General features: G+C 33.8%; 1 protein-coding gene across 4 annotated transcripts in view; it reads left to right on the top strand.

Annotated features, from left to right (window-relative positions):
- Window positions 1-26,332, top strand: part of LOC149084256 (citron Rho-interacting kinase-like) — a 115,410-nt gene that overhangs the window by 10,255 nt on the left and 78,823 nt on the right. For all 4 annotated transcript variants that reach the window (XM_089234621.1, XM_089234620.1, XM_089234618.1 and 1 more), the window contains exons 6-11: window positions 8,523-8,732; window positions 17,956-18,112; window positions 21,317-21,494; window positions 21,727-21,955; window positions 23,699-23,829; window positions 25,517-25,649. In XM_089234621.1, coding sequence (XP_089090747.1) covers window positions 8,523-8,732; window positions 17,956-18,112; window positions 21,317-21,494; window positions 21,727-21,955; window positions 23,699-23,829; window positions 25,517-25,649 — 1,038 coding nt within the window. The remainder of the gene's footprint in view (window positions 1-8,522; window positions 8,733-17,955; window positions 18,113-21,316; window positions 21,495-21,726; window positions 21,956-23,698; window positions 23,830-25,516; window positions 25,650-26,332) is intronic.

Raw genomic sequence — 26,332 nt, 5'->3', positions numbered from 1 at the left:
GTTACAGCAGTAAAACAGACGTTTCTGCAACATCCTGATTTCTGCCCTTATCTCCTTTTTCTGGTTTTTGACGTCATGAACTTTGATTTGCATATGAAGTTTTCTTCTTCCTTTTCCTGCTAGACTTTAAATTATGGATGATTCATTTTATGTTACTTATCGGTATACATCTTTGCGTAATTTTGTTAAAACCATGTGCTCCCCTAATTGTTTTGAGCAGTGTATATACAAATACTGATTTAAAAACCAGGTTTATTGAAATATAAACAGGTACTAAGAATATTTCTTTGAGGTAAGTTTTTTATTAAAGTTTTTATTAAAAAATATATCATCATGTAAAATTTGCTTTTGTATGGTACACTTCAGAACACACATTTACAAACACAGCAACACCACAAGGTTCGCAATAAGTTTCTTTCCTCAATCTTTTTCCAGTTTCTGCCTTTAATTTCCTCCATTGCTCCTTTTCATCATCTGAAATGCAACATAATTTTGCAAAATATACGTCCTGAAACATTTGAAAAAATAAGTAATATACACAAAATTTTGTTCAAAAGCAAAAAATCAAATATATTTGCCGGTGCTATCATGGTCATCTGAGAACTGTGATTTTAAATCCCTTATACAAACGGGATGGTATTCTGGATAATCTGATAATGAATCATGTGCTAATATATTTCTAAGTTCAGCCAAATCATCGGCCTCTGATAAGTCTCGAAATCATTTGAAACATCATGAAACAATAAATATAGCTACCTTACCTAGGAAAACAAATGTGTTTCAACTATACTTACTGCTACATTGTTTCATAAAGCTACATTCATTGGCTGCTGCCATCTATATATTTTTTTGGAACTAGAAGATTTATAGATTATGTTTAAAAACACTTGGAACATATATATTCAGCCATTTTATAGCTACGAGAGTTAAAAGTTAATCCCAAATCTGACTCAGGCTTAGTTCCCTTGAACAAAAACGGCATCCTTAGTCGGGCTCAGGCTTAGACCCTAAAGTGTTAAATAGGGGGTACGTATTTGAGTTCCAGGCGAAACTTAGATCACAAAATAAGGTAACCAATCAGCTGATTAAAAGAAAGTGTAAAATTCTACATTTGTTTCTCTAACATGGGGGGAGACGATATGAGGTATATATGGCTAGAGGTACCACTGACGCATATCGAATACCCAGAATTTTGCAGGGGTGCAAGAGCTGCGCCAAACTGCGCCGAAACGGTTCTCTTGCTACACGGTGCGCCAACTTGCCGAATCCCTGCGCATTTGCGCCAATTCTTGTTTGTGGTTCACGGAGGTACCGCTAATGCACTGTAGTACGTCAAATACCCTTAATTTAGGAAGAAGGCGCATGAAATTGTTGTTCACAGGACGCGTTCTTTCCGAGACACGGAAAAAGATACGAGGGGGAGAAACTTCAATTTTTTTTTTCACTTCCCACCATCTACCACAATCGCGTTATCTCGTGACCTTAGAAAGTAGTTATACTACCTTGAAGTATAAAGTCCTGTATTGTTATTGGTATAACCGGCGTTCTATCAAAGTCCCTGAATAAATATGCCAAATTTTCCGATTTCGGAGACCGTTTTTTCTCCTGCTGGTTATAGGTTATATGCTGAAAATAACGGTAATTTCGCGGCTGCCAACCTGCTTTCAAAGACGGCATACATCGAAAAGGTGATTGGTTTACTCGTTTAAATTACCGAAATTTTTCGGAGATCGTTGGGAAAAAATAGAATCTGTAAAAACTCCAGCAAAAATATTCATAGTTTTGTCATCTAGCCACTATGCGGTCGTGTGGTTATCGTTTGCGGTTGCCGATTGTAACAATTTCACATCGCGAAAATCCGGATTTGGTGAACGAGGCCGGCTCGAGTGAAAATAATCTCTACCCATGCAGAACCTTTTTTTTGGCGCTACTGACCACATGTTTTTGGTTGACAAACCTTTTTTCACCCTTTCAATTCCATTTGGCACCCCTCCTTGAGCGGTGCCCAATATGGCCGCACGGTCCGCCACTGCATTGGTGGGGGAGGAGCATGCTCACAATAGTCAGAGTTTGTACTAGGAGCATGCTCATTTTACATAACTTCTGTGAGATACCTAATATATATTAATGTCCTACCTTTCCAAAACATGTTGTTGGAGAGAATGAAATATTTGCACCCTTTCTTGTTTTTCATACTCCATCTCGTGCATTGCTGGGATAATAGATTACTCCCTCACGTATTGCTGAGAGGTTGTTTAACATTGTATCACCAACAGAACTATTGATTATGTGTGATGAATGGGTTGCACTACAATCCAAACAATTACAAGAAGTGAAATCAGTTCAGAGAATAGATAGATAGATATTCGGCAGACATATTCAAACTTTGCAACTTTGAAAGCTGCCCGAAGTTCAAAATTTTGCCAGTTTTGGTGAAGACTTTTTATCTTCAGCATATGGTAACACAGATAGTGAAAAAGAGTTCATTGTTAACAAATAAATAAAAGTCTGTTCAAAGATTGAAAAATCTGTCCATGCAATGCTTTAATGTTTAATGGAATAAGACATACAAAATCTTATGTTCAAGGGCATAAAAAATTGGAAAAAAATAGTCATTGAGATGCTGTACTTCTGAAAGCGAATCGTGATTCGTAATCTATTAACATGCTATTAGGTTGAGAAATTCTTTAAGTAAATAAGGCATTTATATTTTTCTCGTTTTTTGCATTTTGCTTTTAAATTTAATAATTCCTTTAAATTCTGTGAGAAGCCAATTTTTTTTTTCACGGAAACTCTTTTATTCTGCACGCACTTTTTTTGCTATATCAGGATGAATAAGACTTTGGCGTTCAAGCAGCAGAAATTCTTGCTGCCTAGGTTTTCAGTATGCATGTTGCTTAATTTGAAAAGAATAATAATTTTTATTCATCATTCGTCGTTTTATTAATGACAGAAAAGATAATTCAGAAAAAATTTAAATGGATTTTAATTTGTGAAGGAAATTTATTTAGAATTATTTGTTCCAACCATTTTTGGCAAAACTTTTGGCATTTCACAGAAAAACTACTCCTTATATTGCAGATATAGTTCGTGTTTAGTTCTGCTCCATTTTCAAAATTTCTGCTCCAAAAATGAAATTTGCTGCTCCGAAATGGATGAGGGGCACTTGCACCCCTGATTTTGGAAAAGGACTCATAAAAATTTTGTTCACACTTTCTTTCCTAGTTTAAAAAAGAGAAGAAATATAAAGAGAAAAAAACCTCCAACTCTTCACTTCCCCCTTTTCTACCATCCATGTGACCTTGAAAAGAAACATTTTACTATACTGTATTGTATTTATTATAATAATTATTAAGGGGGAGAAAAAAAGAGAAAAGAAAAATGCAATATATATACATGCAATATTCTACTCAAGGGATCGCTTGATCCGTCCAGAGTATACAAATATTTCTGTGGTGGCAAACACTTTCATATAAAATAGCAAGTACAAACAAGATATACAAACAGACACAAATATTACAGAGGCCTTGGTGTGACAACACTGTATACTGGGGGCTAAGTACCTTCCTATTGTAGTATAAGATTAATATAATCAATTAGTTTTTTGAAAGCTCTTAATTCTTTTTCATATTTTATTTCATTTGGCAGATTATTAAAATATAATGGAGCCAAATATATGAATTGCGTTTGGGTTAATGTTTGTTTAAGTTGTACAATATTATATTGAAAACCTCGACGAAGATGTGCTTGCCTGATTTGAAACCAAGTAGGATTTTTATAAATAAACATTAGACTTTAGTATATATAGTTTTTCAATATTAAATCTATAAACTGATTTATAATAATAGGTACATAGTGTAGGGTTATGAGAGGAAATAATATTTATAGTTTTTTTCAAAGAACTTATTAAAACATTCAAGTTGGACTCGTAATCACCTTCCCAAACACATATAGCATACTGAATAAGTGAGTAGAACCAAGCATAATAAAGTGTATGAATAAATTGAGGAGATATAATGTTTTTCAAGCAATATAAATGAACATTCATGTATTTTATTTTATTACTACGTGCAGTTGCATGAGAGTTCCATTTCAAATTTTTCAGTTATAGTGACTCCTAAATATTTGAACAACTCTGTTTTTGAGACTATCGGGCAGAAACATTAGTCAACAGAACATCCTAACTCATGGCATCGGATTATAAGTGTTTCAATATTTCTATTATATAATTGAAAAGTGTTGATTTTCAACCAAGTGTTAATTTTTGTTAAATCTTCAGTATCAGATTTAAACATGGTATATGTTTGTTCTGACAGAACAGTAGCTGTGTCATTGGCATAGCTAATCAAATCACCATGTAGATCCAGATTATTGATATCATTAACAAAGAAATAAAATTGGTCCAAAAACAGAACCCTGTGGACACCATTTTTAATAATCCTATATGTGCCTATTGTATCATTTTAACTGCTTGCATTCTATTTGATAGATAACTTTTAAACCAGTGATAAGTGTTGCCTCTTAGACCTGAACAATATAACTTATGTATAAGAATTGTATGATTGAAACTATCAAAGGCTTTTTTTGTCATTTACTTTCATAAACTTTTCCTAAAAATTTCAAAATTGCCATCTCTGTATTCTTATTTTCAAGAAAGCCGAACTCATTTTTGGAAAAAAAAATGCAGTTGATTTAAAAAATTTATAATTTTGTGCTTCATTATTTTTTCCAAAATTTTGAAAAATGCAGGCAAAACAGATATCGTACGATAATTTTTGAAATCAGTGACATTACTGGATTTATGAATGGGTATGACAAGAGCATGTTTTAATTTATCAATTAAAACGCCACTGAGAATTGAAGAGTTTCATATCTTATATATAAATGTGAAAGTATGTATGTCTGTTCTTTATACAAATCTACAGTTTTAGGCCGATTGTTGCCAGATTTTGCATATATACCAAACAAGACTGAGAATGAATTATAGGCTACTTTAAAATTTCATCAGTGCAGGGCAAATGTCCCAAATGGGTAAAAAACTGTCGGATAACTGTTTTTTGGGCCTCAACAATCACTTTCGGAACGTTTACTTTGGTTACCATGGTTCCCTAGCAATGCGTTTCAGATGTGTATATGCCTTTATAATGGTTTGCCAATCTTCCAAGTAATGAGAATTTTTTGAATAGACGTCAGAATCATCATCAGCATTCAGAATCTTCAGTTAGTGCAGAATTAATAAAAAATTCATTCATTTCATCCACTAATGTTTTAAAGTCAGTATTTACTGGAAGTACAAATGTATTTATTTTTCGATTTATGATGTCATTAGTAACGTTCCACTGTTTATTGATGTCGTTACCACATTTTATAAATTTGTTATGGTAGAAAGCATCCTTTGCAGTTTTTTTCTTTCTTAACTATTTATTATAGCTTTTGTAATAATTTTCTTTATCATGATCTGAAGAATTTCGTTTAAAACTTTATAAAGTCTTCCTTTATTATCGGCCATACATTTCAATTCATATGTAATCCATTCACTTTTTAAATTATTTGCTTACAATTACAATATAACTGCGGGTTGTTGAAGAATGAGATGAGATGTCTAGTTTCTAGTTTCCGTGAATGAGGGGCTGTGTACTGAATTTTCTCATTTTGGAGAGTCCCCCCCCCCCCCCCCTGCGGGTAAGAAATTACCAGGAATTACACTTTCGCGGTACCACAAATTATATATTTCCGCTGCTATCTACTAACATTCGAAGACAGTGTCTATATACAGCGTAAATTCGCTTTGTCCCTACAAGTATACACACCCCTATTATGGTGATTTAAAAATTGTAAAGTATTTGAATGCCCGTTGCATTTGTAAAATATTTTCGAGATGTTGGCAGAAAAAGATTTGAATCTGTAAAAACTCTACCTTGAATATTCAGTTTTGTCATGTAGCCACTATATGGTCGTCACCGTTTTGCATCACCACAATAGGGGTGTGTATACTTTGGAGGGACACGAGGATTTCTTCCACAAATTTTGTGTCATCGACACTTAAAAATAATTTTAAATTAACAGACAGCAAAAGAATGTCCCCCCCCCCCAATATTTTAATTTTCTACAAAAATTTTAAAAAATATTTTAAATTTTTTTTGGGGGAGGGTGCGCAAGGGGCAGCAAAGAGCTAAAAATGAAATTGCTTCATTTGTCGAAGACAATTTCATTGGTATTGAACAGTAAAATATAAGCCATCTGATTCACCTTGAGTTATTTACATTGAACCTTGTAATTTATAGATTTTGCACTGTGCTTTTGAAAGTGGTCTCGAAGAAGGGCCATTCCTAAAAATAGAAATGCTTTGGCTTTCTTCATAATTTGCTGTAAATTGTTGAAGAGAGTTGACAGACTGCACTATGGAAGACTCCCAAAAAAAAAAAATTAAATTTATATTGTGAGGAGAGAGAAAATAATTATCTTTGGTTGCTAGTACACTGTTTTGGCCTAAAATTGTTTTCGTTACCAAGTCATGTCATGTCTGCCATTTTTCTTTAGCTTGAGTCAGTCTTATAAGATACTAAAACAGTGCTGTAAAAAAAGTAATAAAAACTTTTTCAGGGAATTTTTTTTATTATGCTATGATTAGGTTGTCTGGGGAAGGAGGCGCGTACCCTGCCCCATTCTACTTTTTCAGTGTTACTTTTTCTAATTTTTTAAGTGGGAGCCCTGTAAATCTGACATAGCTCCCATATTCAGGTGTGGAACTATGTGGCAGTTAAATATTGGCAGACCACAGGGTTGTGGACCATCAGGGAGGGAAAAGAAAATCCTTCCACCAGGAAATTTTTACATGAATTCATACGAATCAAAAGATGAGCGTCGGAATCATTTGCTTCAGATTTAATCAGAAAATATTATTGAAAGAACTAAAGTTTTCCAAAATGAAGAATCAATCAGAAGAGAATTTATAGACAGACACATTTATATATTTACTAATGAATCAAACTTAATTGTATTTGTTTTAGATTTATTACATGTGTTAAATTCCACATACGTTAAATTTTCAGTGTTAATAGTTTTTTTGCAAGCTTTCTCTATTAGTAGACAATGAAAGTAAAAGAACTTAGTTATAACCTTGTAAATTAATCCTTTTTTCAATAAACCTTTGGATTGAACATATTTTTAGAAATTAATTATTTATTTGATTCGCAGATACCAGTGAATGAGGGGGGCATACTTTAAATTTTTTTTTCGAGGGGGACCCTCTTTCACTCAAAAATAACTTGGATTTTGCTAATAACCTTGTAGGTATAAAATGAACGCTGGGTATTAATCTCTGGGGGGTTTTTTTTGTATTCATCTGTGTTGTGCAAATATCTATCCTGGGACCTAAATTTTGCGAATAACCAGTCTCAGGACCCCAGTAATCTAGAATAAAGCGGCATCTCTGTAGGACATCAAAAATATCTTTCATCTTTCACACTTTTTTCAGTTTTGTTTCTTTCTCTTGCTTGATATTGCAATAAAATTTCCTTCTTCTGAAAAATTATTATTGTATTTCCTGCATGCTGGGAAAAGTGAAATATAACAAGGAAATCTGTATACATTCAGAAGACTGATTTGAATATGCTAAATATTGAATAAATATGCAAATGAGAATAAAGTTAGTTATTGATGTAGCAAACATGTTTTGCCAGGAATTTGATAACGATAATGAAAATTCAGCATTTACTTATTGCTCTAACCTTTAGTGTAATATGAAATACAGATACTGTAATCTGCATGTTCAGAAATTGAAGAAATATGCTATCGCTTTTGTATTGCAATGTTTTGCATTGCAATTCTTTAATTTTTTTTCTCTGCTAATTCAAATTTTAAACAGATGATCCAAGAATACAAAAGGGTACAAGTTCACTAATTTTTCTATTTGGTTCATCTAATCTACGAGAATGAATATGCTTAGTATCTGACATTCTTTATAAACCAAGATCATTGGTAGTAAAAGTAAACAGGAAATTTAAACTATCTCAAACAGAGTTGTGAAACACAAAGAATCCTAATATTCAGACAAGCTTCTAATTAACCAATTCAATTGATTATTAGGGTCCAGATATTTTAGAATTTTCCAAGCTCTGACTCAAATTTTCTGGCATGCTGGGTAACATTGAGGGAGACTGGCATGTCAGCTAATGCAGGGGAATATGGTAAAAAAAACCTTTTCTCCCTTATTGGTAGCAGGCAACTGTAGTGAATTGCTCCAATGTTCTACATATGCCTTGATTGATCCTATTAGTATGGGTGGGAAAAGCACGAAAATAATTACATAACTTGAATGAATATCAGTATGTCAAGCAATTTACATTCAAAAGAAAACCTTCTCGAAGAAAAGGATTTTTCTATCTCAGCATATCACCTTAGATTTTATTGCTCATGCAAGAATGTGAAATGTTTTGTTTTGTGGTTTCTAATATAGACTTGAAAATATGTATTTTTAAAATCTAGATTTACTTTCATTAATCTCTCATACTTTTATCTAGGTAACTAGTAAGATGCCAGTCGGAACACCCGATTATATTGCTCCAGAGGTGCTAATATCCATGAATGATGGGCAAAATTCAAGAAATGGATATGGTTCAGAATGCGACTGGTGGTCATTTGGCATAGTAGCTTACGAAATGTTATTTGGTGTAACTCCTTTTGCGAATGAGAAATTGCTGGTCGTGTACAACAATATAATGAATTTCAAGGTATTATAATTTTATTAATTAATAAGACATCATGATGAAATTGAATAAAGTATGCATAATCCAGCTGGAGAAATGAACAACAATTTTTTAATTTGTAATAGCTTGCAAGTTTCCCATGTGCCACATAAAACATGGTTTTGATGATACTAATGAGTTTTAATATACAATAAATTTATATGTATTTATTAAATTGAACTCATCTCATTAACCATATTCTCAGGAAGTAAAAGTATTTTGCTTGAATTTCCTTGAGTAATTTTTTACAAAAATGTTTTAAGCAAAACTCCTTTATTTTTTTTCCAGCACTTGCTACGGTTCAATATAAGTGATATTTTTTGTATGAAAACTTTTCAGCCACTCATCTGTTTGAAAAGTTAAAATTGCCATTAGGATTCTACAGTCAGCCACACTGCCTGCAACATTGTTTGCATACCCAGATTACTTTTAGTATTTCTCAACATTATTTCAAACGGATGACGACAATGAAAGACAAGGTTTTTTCCACTTAAATCATTTATTAACAGTATGTTAAAATGTTTTTTTAGAATTAACAAAGTAACAAACAAATTTTTCTTTAAAGCGTTAACATTAAAAAATATCACAGAATGTTATTGAAACGTTCTCACTCAAGTCTGTCTGACAAGGTACCCTTCAAAACTTCGTTATCAGAGTTCTCACTTCTACAATGGAAGAACAGCATAAGAATCTGGATCACCTTCCGATGGCACAAGTTTAGCAAGAATCTGCACCAGCGAATCCAAGAAGGACATAGATAAGTCCCAAAGTCAGTCAGCAATATTCCATCCTTGATGAGAGGGTGTCCCCTCGTATTTTCACATGCAGACGACCAACAGGAGGAGGAGCGGTGCTACTCTAACAGCATTGCAGCGAGAAACTGGATCATCAACTTGTGATGACAGGAGGAGAGCAACCCTTCGCACAGAGAGAAGCCGGATGATATGCCTCAGCAAGCAACTAAGATGCAATAGAATGCAGGAATCAAATGGTATCGATACTCATCATGCTGCGGGTATATATAGAGAAACCCTTTGTTCACATGACAGTGGGTGATGAATGAACACTAGGGATTGACGGTACTGAAAAAAATACGGTAATTAACATAAACCCTTTAACAAACTATATCTCATTTGCATATTTATGCGGGATAAAATTCTATTACGCAACTTTGACATATGGAAATTGGCAACACAAAAACTAAACATTGGAGACCTGGCCAGGGCCTACAATACTAGGCCTATTGCACATGAAAATCTCATGAAATTAGTGAATGCAAAGTGGTCCATGCCCCACCAATGGCATGTAGGTGAAACATTGTATTTCCATGTATAATTGTGTTAGCAAAAACATTTAAAATTTAATTTTATATTGCACACATCTCTTTTATCACAATCACTGAGTTTGATGACAACTCTGTGTGGGGTCTCCACCAGCGATCCGCAGGAACTTACAATTGGGAGAGGAACTTACGATTGGGAGAGGAAGGTAACAGGACGAATCTCCCAGGATCCCCCACACAGGTGTTTACGGAATTCAGATGGAAATTGGCGGCCTGACCTCTGGTCCCTTTCTCGCCTGACAGCCGGGAGACCCCACCCCCACTGCCAGACTTAGCAAACTTAGCTGGTGACAGTCGGACTGCCAGTGGTTACCTTTGGGTGGTTTCCGGTAGCTGAGCGATCCCTCGGGGTCTAACCTAGAAATTTGATCAAAAATGTGAAATTTGTGAATGATCCCAGGTCACGTTACATGCTCGAACTTTAATATTTACTCCAGTTGATTAAATTTTTTTTGTTTAAGCTTTTTAATTTCCCAAAGAAAGTAGATAAGTTCACCTGTCTTTCCAGGAATTTTTTTTCTCATCTTTCATCAACTGAAGACCAGGTGGAAAGTCTTTCTTGTCATTGTCTTATTCTCTATGATCTAATTGATTTTTATGTTTCAACAAATCTTGAGCACTTGTCTGGGGTATACTTAAACATACCAATAATATTTCCAATGAACTCACAATATTCTGAATAAACATTCATTCTGAACTCAGTCTCATATTCATGTCTCCATTCACAGATTACTTTCAGTCACAGCCAGAAATTGAATTGCCCTCGTGAGGGTGTGGAAGCCCAGGTTGATAAGATACTCGCCTAAAATACCACAGGATAAACATATAATATACATTAGAGGTGCTGGGAGTTTGATACCCAGTTTGTCCTTGTCAGAAACTCCTGACACGGGCACAAAAAAAATGGTGACGTGACTACACAAAAAGATTGCTACCACTGGGAGTCTCACACCAAGGGGCTAGCCCACCCAGGGCCGTCTTAATGGCAACATGGGTCCCCCGGGCCAAGGGGTTTTTTTCGAGGCCCTACCAGGTAAATTCTAGAAAATTTCAACCAAATCTCATTTTTGTGAGGCCCCTCTTCTCTTGAGGCCCCCGGGCCGTGCCTGGGTGGACCCATGCATTAAGACAGCACTGAGTGCACCAACCTCTCGATGAATATAAAAAAGGCTGCCATTCGGAATTGGCAATAAATTGTAGATCCCAATCTAATTTGCCCTCGTGTGCAGAAAATGACTGTGGTACGACCAGAATGATAAATGGGATACGCAAATTGACTATTATTTCTGACCATTTAGCAAAATGAGTTTCAAAATTGCTAAAGCTTTGAATGGACACCAGGTTTTTATAATGAATCCATAATTGTGATCTTGCTAATGTTATGCAAGAAAACCTGTCGATCAAATTGTATTGAGAAGATTAGTCAACGAATTTTAAATCGCAAATCAATGAGCATTGTTAAATGGATGTTGAAACTCGAGCAAAAACTACCCTAGACTGAAGAGTGTGTCAAGTTCTGAAGAAATGGTTTGATTTTTCCAATATGCCGGGAAAACGTGGAGGGGTTTGGCATGCTGCTCATCCATTTTGCAGCATGTTGAAAGATGCATGGGAATATAGTATTTACTATATTTTTTTCATCTATGGTAACATGTTCCACGAATAACTAAATAGTTATAATTCAGTCACTATTTAATGCTGTATACAGTATATTATTTGAATCTCTTAGTCCTCAAAAATTTTATTAGAGAGTAAACAAATTTCCAAGGACTTAGTATTCCTGATACAATTGCAAGTAAAAGGAGGTATGATTTTTTAAATGTATGTCACTAATATGTGCTATATATTATTACAAAGCCGCAAGAAAGGTAGAAGTAAACTTCTATAGACAGTGTCATCGAGTCAGAAATTTAATTTACTGGGCTAGAGCATCAAAATCAACTAATATATGTATCACACTTCTATATTTATGAACTAAAACAGAGCAACATATAAATAAAACTAATTCTCACGAGTTTTCTGTGTTGAGTTTTGTTTTATACAGTCGGTCTTGCTTATAATGAACATGGATATTATGAATTTTCCCATGTAACAAAATTTCATCATGCCCTGTTAATTTCATATTGCTTATCTATGCTATTGTTACGAAAAATATCAGTAACGTAATTTGTTAAGAACCCCTCAAGTTAACAGAGCCACTATGAAAAGGAGAGATCATTCTATTCTCTCTCTAGAACATTCTAGGGAAAAGTCTGTCCCCGTCCAGAAGCGCCACTTTTCTAGAACTACGAGCAATGATTGCGTTCATTGGAATTTTCTATTTCCAGAACATTAGAGTCCATAAAAAGTGATGTGATCTCACAAGAGGAAGTGTTGTTTGACTTAATACTCAATGCAAGGTTCTTGCGATTTGCAAATAATTGTAAATAGCAGTTTTTGGTGAATAAATCTGACTTCCTGAAAATTGTTTCATCTTCTGATCATTTCAAGGACTTGTGAGACATTATCTAGAACACTATTTCGATCGCCTATAACTAGGGCTCAGATTTCTGTGTTTGCATATTTTGCTATTTTTATTGTGATAGAGCATATTTCACAATTTTTGATAAAAAGTAAATGTTTTCCTCGCTATTCCCATCCCGCATCAGACTGGTATTTGCGGTTCTCACCTCTACTAGACTAGAGCTTTTAGCACTTGAATTTTTATGCACTAAAAATGGAACGTTGTTGCTGATTGGTGAAAAATCCTGAAATTCAGGTTTTTTGTCACGGTGAGAAAAGTAGGACACTTTCCCCCCCTTTGACAAATAAGCCTGACATAATTTTTAACCTAGAATAGTCATGTCAAATAAGTGAAATTTGCTAAATGTAAATATAATTGTGTTTGTCGCGTGGAAAATATTTGAGCTTCTGTCTTTATATTATTGTGGAAAGCTGAACCGAATCTCGTGGTTGTCTAGTTCCTTTCCTCTTGTGTTATCATTCCGTCTGATATTCATAAAATGCCCAAGATCTGAACCACAGATCGTTTGTATAGAGTGGACACACACTCTTTATGCATCACACTGTATGTGTTTGTCGGGAAATCCTAAATATTAAATGCTTTGCTTTGACATCTCAATCATTTGAGCTCAACAACAAATTCCTTGAATTTTTCTGATTCTTCCTGTGAAATTTTGAGAAATTCAGAGTTAAATTGAACGAGAAAATGTGTGTTCTTTTGAATAATATATTCTTTCTTTTGTGAGAGAGACACACTTAATGATCCACTGGTAATCAAAGATATTATCGCCATCTTGATGAGTCAGTTTTTCTTGTTCCCACACGAACGTGTTCGGTACGTGTAAAAGGAAGATAAGATTCCTTTTTATTTTCTTTTTTTTCTCTCACTTGTTCGTAATCCGTTGTATATATTTTTTTTTATACTAGAAAAGCCGATTTTTCGCCTTTTGCATATTCTGAGTCTGTTTTTTTTTTTAAATAAGGGAAACAAACATTTTTGTTAATCCAGAGTTAAATAATTTTGAGACCGTGTGAGTATTTCAATTTTAAAAATTTATATTTTTTTTCTTTTTCTCTCCACTGTTTTCGATGCTTTGAAAAAAAAAAGGGGGGGGGGGGCTTGTGTTGTAAAATATTGTGATTGAGAGAAACTGTGAGATAATGTTATATGCATTGAAATTATTCTCTGTCATCGAGAAAGTGTTGAATTTGAATTTTTTTTAAGAATTTCCTTTGTTTGGATTTAAATTTTTCGGCATGTCGCGAAACAAGAATATTTATATATATGTCGCATATCGTTGGAAAACTAATTTTTTTCCCCACACAATGATGTTAATGTTTTTTGATTTTGATGAATATTTATGCATTTAATCCGGAAATCTTATATTGAAAATTATTGTTGTAATTATAAACTTTGCTGAAAGCCGTTCATTTTCTTAAATCGACCCCGTATTGAGAGAAGATTTTTTTCTTTTGGTTTCATGTTTGTGTTCGCGCCTCGTGATAAAATTGGGTAAAATTTTGGATGACACAGTTTGCGCGACGAATTAGAGGGTGCGCTTTCTCAAGCCCCGCCCATCACTCAATTTACATATTATCACTGAAAAACTTTGGAGGCGTGCAGTTCATCGGGACCAGTTGCAGGAGAAAGAACGGTCCCGCCGTTGAAGAATCTCCCCCCCCCCCCCCACGTAACTTGAAGAGCCCCTGAAACTCAAATCCCAAGTCAAGTCACTCAAACCCCATTTAGTTCTGAACTGCCAAAAGTCGTAATATTTTACTTGAAGATGTAAGATCGAGAAAAACAGTATGAAGCATCGTCTCGTCATATCAGTTGCTCCAAACTGATCCAGGGAGGAAGGTTTACTGTCATGCCAGAAAGATGAAGCCCAGCAGCTGTCTCTTGCAGTCCAGTCTAAGGATGCTACTTCGTCCATGTCCACACTACCCCGAGTGGTAGTACAGATGGAGAACTTTGATGCTCCAACATCGTAAAGTATGTGCACGGACCGTCGCTTCAGCAGATACAGAGGACATTAATCGTTCAATTCGCCAAGCAGATTCGCCAGTCAAAGGATGACTTATGAGAAAACGAACTGTCCGTACTGAGTGTTCAAGTTAAAGGGAACTGTTCATCGAAATCCGGTTGTCAAGAATGAAGTGACCTTAATATGGGAGATAGTGAGTAAATTTTCTCTTTCAAATTTTGTTGAGTGGTTGGGCAAAAACCAAACTGGAGCAATATTTAGTTTTTGCACCCAAATAATTTTTCGATAAGTAAAGTAAGGTATTTCAGCATCGTTTTTTTCTTTTTGGTATTTTGTTTTTGGTTATATGAATTAAGAATTAAAGAACCTAAGGTGCATTTAGACCTCTGTGTGTTGACATATTATTTTTTCTTTGTGACTTAATTGTTTCGGTTAAAATGCTGTAGTACATATTTATTCAGGAGAATTACTCACCGACACACAAAGGGTTATTGCGGACACGGTAACAACTCAAAAATGGTACCCCACTAATATGATCACCAGGCCAAAAGTTTTCTTTCTTGGAGTACTGTCAACTTAAATAGTACTCAACAATTTTGCACCACAACATTTTCGACCAATCAGCAATGACATTGAATTGTTAGAGCATAAAAACCTTTGTATGTAGCGGAGAGTGTCCCCATCTGGTGGCAGCATCAGCAATCCAGGTCTGGCCATCCATGTACTGTCCCTTTGAGTGCACACAAGCTCCAAGGAAAGATTGAGAGATTTGTTGCCTTTGTAGTCTAGTACGTTCAAAGTGAAGGGACCTGGGTTCAATTCCCCACAAAGGCTGTTGAATTTTCTCTTTCCAAAATATATCTTCGCAACAGCCAGTTGTTAAAAACCTTCGTATAGTAGCAGAGACTGATGTCATCCTTTCATAAAAATTCTAGCCCTTCAACAATACTGGTGTGTTGCTATAAATAGATTAATCATCTGAATCTGTGTCAGTGATGGCAACTCGTAGGAAAAATTGGCTAAAATTGGTAAATGGGGGAAATTGTTTAGCTTCTGTGGGAAATTTTGGGAGTTTTTATCAAATAAAAAGAATTATTTATTTTTTATTTTGTTTAATTTTGTGCTTTTTTAAAGCTAAATACACTACAAGATTCATTGAGAGACTGGTTATTTGTGAAGATAAAGATTACAAGGAATAAAATTCATCACTGCCCCCACGGGGACACAAACCCTGGTCTCTCGCTTGCCGGACGAGTGCTCTACCATCTGGAGCGTATATATGTGTGTTGAGAGGCACCGTACATGGACGGCGTCAACAATCAACTAATAGCTCATGAATGACATAGGCCAACCAGATGGCCACATGCATAAAGAAATGTCCTCTCCACTTGTCAATACAAGATTCATTGAGAGACTGGTTATTTCTGGAGATGAAGATTACAAGGAAGAAAATTTATCATTCTATCTGCTTCCATAGCTTATAAGGTAGAGCACTCGTCCGACAAGCGAGAGACCAAGGTTCATGTCCCTGTGGGGGCAGTGATGAATTTTCTTCCTTGTAATCTTCATCTCCACAAATAACCAGTCTCTCAATGAATCTTGTATTGACAAGTGGAGAGGACATTTCTATATGCTAAATACACCTCTTGGCTAGGTATTTTTACCTATAGATGGCAGCACATTGATTCTGAATTTGGAGGGGAAAACCTGCTCAAAAAGGAAAATTTTTGGGGAACGTGATGAGATTAGTTAGTAAAACAAAGAATTTCTGTTCATACAAAATAAGTAATGGTTCAAAATAGTTTAGACTGCATCATTATCATATTATTTTGTTAAAACTAATGTTATTTGAGATAGGAATGAAACATTTTTAGGACTAATTTTTTGTTCTATATGGCATTCTTACAGTTTTTTAAGAGCATAAATGAAATCATATTTTATAGAACATTTTTTAGAAGTTTTTAGAGCATAAAAATCGTTGCTCTACTTATAACAAACACCCATTTCAGCAAAGTATGCCCATAATAAATTTTGAACCGGTTTCCAAACACAAATTTCTTTGTAATCTTATCTGTAAATTTACCATTCTACAATGTGTAGCTACAACTAATAATGGTCCCTTACTTTTCCTGAAAGACATTATAGTAGGGCGTTTGGAGTACTGTAAAATTCTTTTGCTTCAATTTTTTTAAATTTCATTATAAATCTAGTTTGCAAAAAATCTTATCGAAGAAACAAGAAAAAAGTGAGGCTATATTCCCATGAATCTAATTTCCAAAACACCTTTTTAAAGCGCATTTACAAATCTTTAGCTAGATGTGGACAATGCTGTTTGTTGCTCCAAAAATTGTAATTTTACAGTTGTATGGGAGCCAAAAATGGAAAAAAATGAGGTATCAAATCGAAGTTTGCTATTCATGATTTGAAGAGCAAAAAAAGAAAAGGAAATTTTTCAGGTGGTGAACTAAAAATCTAAAAGGGGGAGAGATTTCTAGAGAGAAAGAAAGAGCTCTTTTTAAATGGTTTGAAAATAAGAGACCGAAAAATATTTGAATAAGTGGACTCTTGGTAAAACAAAAAAGCATTACATTTTTGCATGTTTATTAGGCAAAAATGATTTTAACGCAAAATGTTTAACATCCACAATCATATCATGAAGAAAAAAAATAACAAATAGTTTTATTAATGTACTAACTTAATTTGTACATAAGGGTTTAATTACAATTTTGAGATCTTTTTTACCTTTTTGTTTAATTTCTATTTATTTCAAGAATGCCCAGATTATTGGAAAATGTGTATAGTGCATTTAAATTATGTTTCATTTTGATGAAACACAATTTTTTCAGTCCGTATGGATGTAACAAAATTTGCGTATAATTAACAGTTTCACAGTTTTTCTGACTTAGTTATAAGCTGGTCCGACTGCATCAATCCTTTCTTTGATAGTTGATTAGATATTATCCCTTTTCACAAAATTCAATAGAAAATTTTAAATAGAATTAACAAAAAAAAAAAACTCTTCCAAGAACTTTTTAATACGTTTTTCTGAAAAAAATATATAAATTTTTCTTCACTGCTTTATTTTTTTTTTACCCTGTGATAAGGAGCCATTTTCAGAACATTTTGACTTGAACCAAAAAATAAATGTCTAGAAAATAATGTTTTATACCACATATTACAACTTTTAATTACATTTTTATACAAATTTTGTGAATTAGAACTAGGCAAAGTTCCCCTTTCTCTCAAAATCAAGTTTGATTTTTTTAACTGTTTGATAATTTTATATTTTTCTCAAATGTGTGTATGTTTATTCAAATAATTTGAAAAATTCACTGAGCTGTTGAGACATGTCTTTTTTTTTAATGTAATTCTATAGAAATCCTTGAAATTTCCAGAAGATGCTTCTGATGTATCTGAACATTTTTCGGATTTAATAAAGAAAACCCTTACAGATGCAGACGAGCGTCTTTCTTACAAAGAACTGCTTGCACATCCACTTTTTACAGAAATAGACTGGAACAACATTCATCAATGTAAGATGATTTTTTTTTATCAGATAAATTCTTATTTGAAAAAGTGATGTAAATATGAGCTGTAGAAATATGTTCATCATAAATCATAGACAATATTAAATACAGTAATACCCTAAAATTGCATGATAGGGTTTGACTGACGATAACAGCATGAGTTGGGGTTCAGTTTTACATGTACAGTCGAGTTTGCTTATAACATTACCCCTTGGTGATTCAAGAAGTGTATGCTATAAGCTATGTCTTGAAATTAGCTTATATAACAGTTGTATACATTCATAAAGTGCACTATTGAGATCGTCACTGACAAAATAAGCTTATGCAGCACGTAAGTTAAATTTAATATAGAATGAATATATTTTTTGGTTGGTATTACGTCCTGAACAATTTTAAAAGTTTATTAAAGTATATGATATACCAAAAATACATAAATTGTTTGCTTGATTTAGTTGATTTCACTGAAATTATTTGGGTTATATGCTAATAGTTTTCATTCAAAGTTTTTATCATACTTATAATTAATTTATAAAGAAGCAACTAATGTTCATAAATTTCGTTTTCATCTACATGCTTTGGCATATTTCAACAGGTAGAGATCTGGTGTTTTTACAACATTGTAAATTTTTGTTTTACCCAGTCATAACAGTTCTTTTATCACTGCCATCTCACCAGGTGATCCAAAAGTATCAAAAAAAGCAAACACACTATAATTTGAAAAGCATCAATGATGTAGTTTTTCACAGAAATAAAAAAAAAAGAGAGGCTTTTTTAAAAATAAGAAATTTTCCGCAAAATACAGTATGTACTAACAGGTAGCACTTTGTAGCCACCAACCATAGGTGCGGATGCAAAGTGATATGTTGGGAAAGGCAAATTAGTGGGAACAAAGGGCGTAAAGTGAATATATACACCCTGTATTTTATGGGCAAAACCATTATTTTCAATTGTATTTCTGGCTTCTTAGATTCTATCTATTTTGGATCCAGGTAGGGGGCACCCATCTGCCCTGATTCATTATAGAGCTGTCTAACAGGAGTAAATATTTCAAATAAATTTTTCCTTTTTGTAATATTTTTGATATCACCCGAACACAATGAATGTTGCACAAATAAGTCACTCTTTTTGGCTTTATTTTTCTAGGTTTTTCTTTGCAGTATGTTATATCTGAATCATTTTCTTGGTTAAGAGAGTGTTTTTGGTATTTTATATCTGCAGTATATGCTTTAAGCGGGGTATGTAATAGAGGTAAAAATACACGGAAGTAAATGGGCAAAAAATCAGATTACAAAATCGTATGTTATATTTCCAGTCAGTGTGTGAAAAAATCATATTTTTATTTAAATCAGATTTTTTTTATTTAAATTAACTGACTGTTTATTAATTAAAACAAATCTTGTTAATCATTAAGAATGTATATTTTCATATCACCTAACTGCTTTTTTCTCCTCATCGTTCAAATTTAATTAAGCATTAATGAATAAACTACAAACAAACTATAAGCGAAAAATATGAACACCAAAAATCTGTGTTTATGTTACATGAAAGATTATTGAGCCCAAATTAACTTCATGAATTAACATTTCTTTTTGTAGAGAAAAGTGCTTTTATTCAGGAACTCCCTCCCCCTATTAAAGTAAATGAGTGGTGGCAACTCGGTATCATACATCTGGTGCAGACATCTCAATTCACTCGATGTACAACCAAAGGGTCATTCAGCACCAACTAAATAAAACAAATTCTATATTGGCAAGATTGTTTCTTGCACAATTGATGGATGTGTTTTCGACTTGCATGATGTTGCTTAATAGTTTACACATTTTTATTCTTTCACAGATTTAATGATTTTTGCTTAAAAAAAACAAGCAAACTCAAAATTTTAATACAAAAAGTAAAGTTGAAAGCCCAATGATATATCTATGTTGGTACAACATCTAGTATTATTTTAAGTTAGCAATTAGGGCAAGGCTTTATACAGAAAATTATTTCTCTGTTTTTAATCATGAAAACCCTAGTGCCACATTGCAATGCATTGAAAATAGTGTAGTTAAGTTTCGCTCCCTATATTTTTCTGTAATGTTTTCCATGCTTAAAATCTAGAAATAGAGCAGCTTTCTTTCTGCGCTGTATCCAGAGATTAAGTTCAAGTCTATATATTTACCCCAAAGATCTTCTATACAACTTTTAATCACAAACTTTATCACATCAGTAATATGCAAACCATACCAGGTTACATTTAATTCTTTGAATTTATGTAAAGAAAAACAAAATTTAAATTTTGTGATTTAAACGAATGGCTTTTTAAAAAAATCAAGTGATTTAAATTATGGTTTGAACTGACGTACCCTGTTTGCAGTGTATGTTATATCCAGGGTATACTATAAGTGTACTCGACTGTACATGCATGTAAATATCTGTATTACTATGGTACTCTATTATGGCTTCTTAAAATTTAACTTCCCTTGTTATTTTGATCCGGTCCTCGAACAAGATTGTGTTCTCTAAAATCTGTGTAAATGAAAGTCACGTGTTGAATGATGCTTTGAATGTTTTGATAACAACCTGGGTCATCCACAAAGAAATGAGCTGCTTGTGTTTGGAGGCAAAAAAAACGTCTACTGAAATTCAGAGTTATATATTTACTGATCAGGTGCATTGCCATTAAAGAGCATCATGTTAAAGATTTTTTTTCAAGACTAGCAGTAAAATTGGACTTCAGGTATATGAAAGTGACTTTCTCTGCAAACATGGCAGGTACCATACAAGCTTTGGAATTCCATTTCTAAATCATGAAGTTTTCATCTTTATATACAGCAGTCCAGTCTCAAAATTCAGTCTAATTTCATAGCACTGTTCCCAGGCAGACCACATAATGCAGATTTAATGTTTCTAGACCTGAATTCTACATAAATTAAAAAGGTGCGCTATAATTTATATATGGTTTTATTATTTTTTAAATAAAATTTTGATCTATTTTAATAAGCTTTGGTTCAATAGGTGATGTTTGCAATCACATTAGTTACATTATGGAAATGCAGTTGCTTGTGCTTTTATTGTTAAACATTTACCATATTTTCCCTGTTTTTGATGCATTCAGTTTTTTCCATTGAAAAAGTGTTTCATGTGCTTGCAAAAGAAGGTCAGGTCATGGGTAATATATATGTTCCTTCAACATTTCCTACATTTTTTTGCTTTTGTAAACTTTTTTAGGTGTTCCACCATATGTTCCAACTGTGAATGCTCAAGATGATACTTCAAACTTTGATGATTTTGATCAAGATATCCGTCCATCCATGAGTGAACTACTTATCAAAAAAGAATTCAGTGGAAAAGATCTGCCTTTTATTGGTTTCACCTATGTGTCACCAGTGGAGACTACTACAGAAAAGTTAGTTTCCATGTTTCTGATGTTTGAAATTTTCCAATCTTGTTTCTGGATATTTTGGTTATATTTGTTTGTTCCACTTAGCTGATTTCTTGTTGATGTGATCTGGCAACTAACTGGCAGCGTCTTTGGTTTCATTGTAATAATTAAAAAACAAAAGAAAAGGGTGCTAGTGTGATTAATATCTTCAATTAATTTTTTTTTTGTGCATTAAATCTTTCATTTATTTTTTTAGAATTTCAGGAATTGATAATAGTTCCACTTCTTGTGATTCTGATAATATTCCAAAACGGAAAAGTGTTATTCAATTGCAAGATAAAATAGCTGTCCTGACTGCAAATGAAGAAAGTATGAAAAATGAAATTCAGAAATTACAAAGCTCAGTGAGAAAAAGAAGCAAAAAATATGAATCTGAGATATGCAGATTAGAAGATGAAATAATTGCATTGCAAGCTGATAAAAAGGTAAACATCAATTGAAATGTTCTGCCGAATAACGGTCTATGTTATGTTTTTGCCGAATCAATATTTTGACTGAAGTTCTAGATACAGAGTTGCCAACTGCTACAGATTATCCATAGTTTCTACAGATGGCTGCAAAGAGTGTTTTGTCGTGGGTGCCGTAGGAATGCTGACACAAAGATAACGGGGATGGGGAGAGGGGTCTAGGGTTGCTAGATATCCATATATATATACACCCTTGTGGGTGTATATATCCCCATCCCCGTTATCTTTATGGTTGAGATTGCATTGAATATTCATCAGTTATTAAGGGACTCAGCGACCTCGGAAAGTTGCTTCGGGAGGTGGGACTCATGTGGCCTGAGCCTTCCAGGTTCTAGTACCAATGAGGTGCTTTATTTAATGAAATTAAAATTTTAAAAAATCAAATTGAGTGATTATTTTTTTAATGTACTATGATTATATTGTCCTGGGGGAACCCCCCGATGGCAGAGCTGAGCATTCATCACTACTGACAAGCTTCAAGCCAATGTTGGCATGTCTGTATATTGCTTCCATTACACGTTCCTAGAGTATGTTCCTGCAGAAACCAACAAATGTAGTTGCTGTGCATCTTAACACAGCTGCAATCCATGCAGAAAAGTATTTCCCTAATTCAGCTAGGACTTTTAGTGCGTGTCTCCTCTAAAGTTTAAAAAAATTACATAGACCGTTGCTTGACTGAACGCTTCAATTATTATGTGTCTAGTATGCTGTCAGGTGAACTTGTTTAATACAAGATCACAGCTAATATGAACATTCTAAAACGATCCTTGATTTGTTATTTCATCACATTAGAAATCATGCTTTTTGTAAATGCTTAATTGACAAATTCAGAAGGAAATTTTCTAATATTTAAATGTGTGTATTCATATACCAAATTGTACCCCAACTTTAGCAAATTCAACCAATGCATTCATCCTCAGTCTTACTTGTCATATAATAGTTGGGGTGCAATATATCAATCAGTGCAATAATATTTTATATAACTTTTATATTTATTACATATTTTTGTAGGAGGGATAATCGTTTGTTTGATATAATCAAAGAAGGAACCAATGATGAAAGCAAATAAAATAACAAAAAAGTCATGAATTCCTAATGCATTTCGACACAAATAATAGGTTCTGTCTTCAGAGGATAAATATTCCCACCATCATGCTGACTGGTGATCCAACTTGGGTTTGTTACAAAATCTTAACTTTCAGTTACTCAGTGGAAAAAGCATGTCTGTCCAAGTCAGATGCCATGGTCAGTTTCAACTACAGCGTCTGACCAACGGGACTTGAAATTTGGTAAGCAACTCAAGTGAATCCCAGTCAGTGGTTATATTTATCCTCTGAAGATGGCACTCAGTGTGTCAAAATGCATTTGGAATCTGTGGCTTTTCTTCCCTATCTGCCTTCATGGTTGGTTCCTACTTTGGTAATGTTTGCTCATGATTTATCCTTATTTTGAAAATGTAATTATGATATTTTATAACATGTTTTCAGATATGCTTATTGATTTTTCACATTTTAGTTTTATAGATTTCATGAATAATATTAGCAAATACTAGATATTTTGTTTCTCATATCTTAACGTAATTCAACTGTAATCAGCATCTAATTTTATTTCTAAAAATCATTGACAATTTAACTGAAAAATATCTGTAAAATATCTTTCTTTTTTTTTCAATGTATGCAATTTTTTATTATGAAATGAAAGGAACTGATTCGGTTGTTACGCCTTGAAAGAGAGGACAGAGTGTTGACAGAGAAGAAAGCATCTCAAATTTTGAAGTGCATGAAGAAAAGAAAGAGAAAACAGTTCATTCATGCTCATGCACAATTCATGAGGTAAAAGCAATATATTTAACTATATAACTATTATTTATGGCGTTTAGCTTATGGTTAGCCAATAATGTTATAATGGAGCCTTTTAAACACTTCATTACTTTTCATAAAAAGTTTGAGCATTGTTATTTCATTTGTATTTTAAAAAGTCTGTAGCCTTTATTTTACTAATTTATGTTTGTGAAACAGCTAATATAAACTGTCTGTAGCCTCTATTTAATGAGGAGATAGATGGCAGAATTGAAAAATCAGACACAATGCTAGATGTGCACTCAGACTCTTAGGGGTCGTTCAATTATTACGTCAGCAAATTTTTAGCTATTTTTGACCCCCTCCCTTGTCAGCAAAATTTCGTCAGCACTGCTCGCCTGCTTCCTAACGCATATTGGTGGGATCAGAAACGTACGTAGAAGGGGGGCATAGGGGCCCATGCATCTTCCCTCCCAGACGAAATATATTTTAAAAAAAAATTAAAATTTCAAAAGAAAATGCCTTTATATGTTATTATAATCAATTTCTGTTAATTTCAATGCTATTTGAAGGGTAAGAACTCTTTCTCTTTAAGAAATTCATTGCGACCCACCCTTTAAGCTATACATGGTAAACCCTTGACCCACAAACCAAATGTGGCCCTGAAGGTTATCTGATGTGGCTTGCCTCCCAAACTTAATTTTGTAAAAATGAACTAAGCGGCACATTTACAAATTGCTTAAATGACCCGTGGCACAATTCCAGAGCATTTAAGTGGCCCATGGAACAATTCCAGAGCATTTAAGTGGCCCCAGGACATCGGATCACTGAAGTAGGCCTCAAATATCACTTTTACATTCAAAGATCACTTAAGTAACCCACGACACAGTTCCAGAACACTTAAACGATCCGTGGCACATTTAGAGATCCCTTGAGTGACATGTGGAGCAGTTTTAGAGCAATTAAGCAGGCCCTAGTGCGGTTCTACATCACTCAAATTACCCGCAGAACATTTCTAATTTCTCAAGTGATCGGTGACATAATTACGGATCACTTGAGGGATTTGTGGCATAGTTCCAGAGCACTTGAAGGATCCATGAAACATTTAGAGATCACTAAAGTGGCTCTGTAGGGGACTTATCAATAGGGATAATGTTAGTTCGGATGTCCAATAACTATTGAAAGGTTTTTCCCGTACCGAATGAGATGCCATTAAGAATATTTCATATTTTCATAAAGGGTGGTTGATGACGTAAGCATCATATAAATCCCCCTTCCCCATTGCCATCAAAAGTCAGCAAATCGGAAACCCCCTTCCCTCATCGATGCTGGCGTAATACTTGAATGGCCCCTTGGGTAAACACACTTTGTTATAGACTCTGCCACCAAGCTGGGTTAGATGTGATCTCTGCAACAGGATAAGTCTAGTGGCAGAGTCCTGGTGTTCATTCAACCTCTATTTTACTTACCTGGGAATATGAAAATGTCATTTATCCTCATCGTGAGCAGTACAAACTAGGTGCTCATAAAATAGCATTGGTTGAAGATTATGACAAGTTGTATTGATGTGAACAGCACTGTGGATACGTAATGCATACATGAACTTTTATTGATTACAATGATTTTTTGATTAAATATCACCTATTTAGGTGATTAATTCAATTTTCAACATTATTTAGAATCACTTACATTTATTGTTTTTTTATCTAAAATTTTTTAGAGAGGAAAATGATTGTAATTTATCTATATTGGAACAACTGGAGCAAGCATTAGATACAATTGAAAATGAGGATAATGCATCCAGCTCTTCACCTGTATCTAAAAGTTCTATATCACCTGAACATCCAAAACAGGCATGTTTTTACTAGAATAACTTTTTTCTTAAATTTCTGTCCATGTAATGGGTCTTTCTGTCCAAATATTGAATTATTTAAAAAAAAATTATCTGTTCTTTTAAATTTGTTTTTGAAATAATTGCTTTGATAAAAATATGGACTAAAATAAATATTGAGTTCCTCATGAATTTCATAATCCACTTTTGCCGTTACTTAATTTTCTGTGCACATTTGTTCATGATAAAAAAATTCTTGCTACCGTAATGCTGCCATATGTTTTACTTGTCATAGTTTAGGCATATAATATGAAATGAATCTAGCTTCAGATCAAGCATACATTTAGTATATATGTAAGCAGCACCACACAATAAGAAACATTCATAACTCGACATCATTAATACATTAGGAGCACACATATACAGTTCTATCGCGACTTACATCAGTAATTCATCCCAATTACAGTAAAACTTGAATTAACCATGACTGTCCAGACCAGAACTGTGACGGATAACCGAATAGGAATAACAGAAATATCTTAATACATATGTACAGTAATGTGATTTTACTGCAGGCTAGGGGCGAAAATGAAAATCAAATCTTTTAAATCCTTTAATTAATAATACATACATATTATATTTAATTTTACATAAAACAATCAATATAAGATTAGTCCAGGCAGTGGCGACATTGAAAATAGTGTT

This window comes from Pholcus phalangioides, unplaced genomic scaffold, assembly GCF_987345545.1.
Source record: "Pholcus phalangioides strain wild (caught in Gottingen) unplaced genomic scaffold, Ppha-v1.0 ptg000008l_1, whole genome shotgun sequence".
In the NCBI taxonomy this organism is placed as follows: Eukaryota; Metazoa; Arthropoda; class Arachnida; order Araneae; family Pholcidae; genus Pholcus; species Pholcus phalangioides.
Note: the sequence above shows the minus strand (reverse complement) of the source record. Positions and strands in the feature narration are given on the sequence as shown.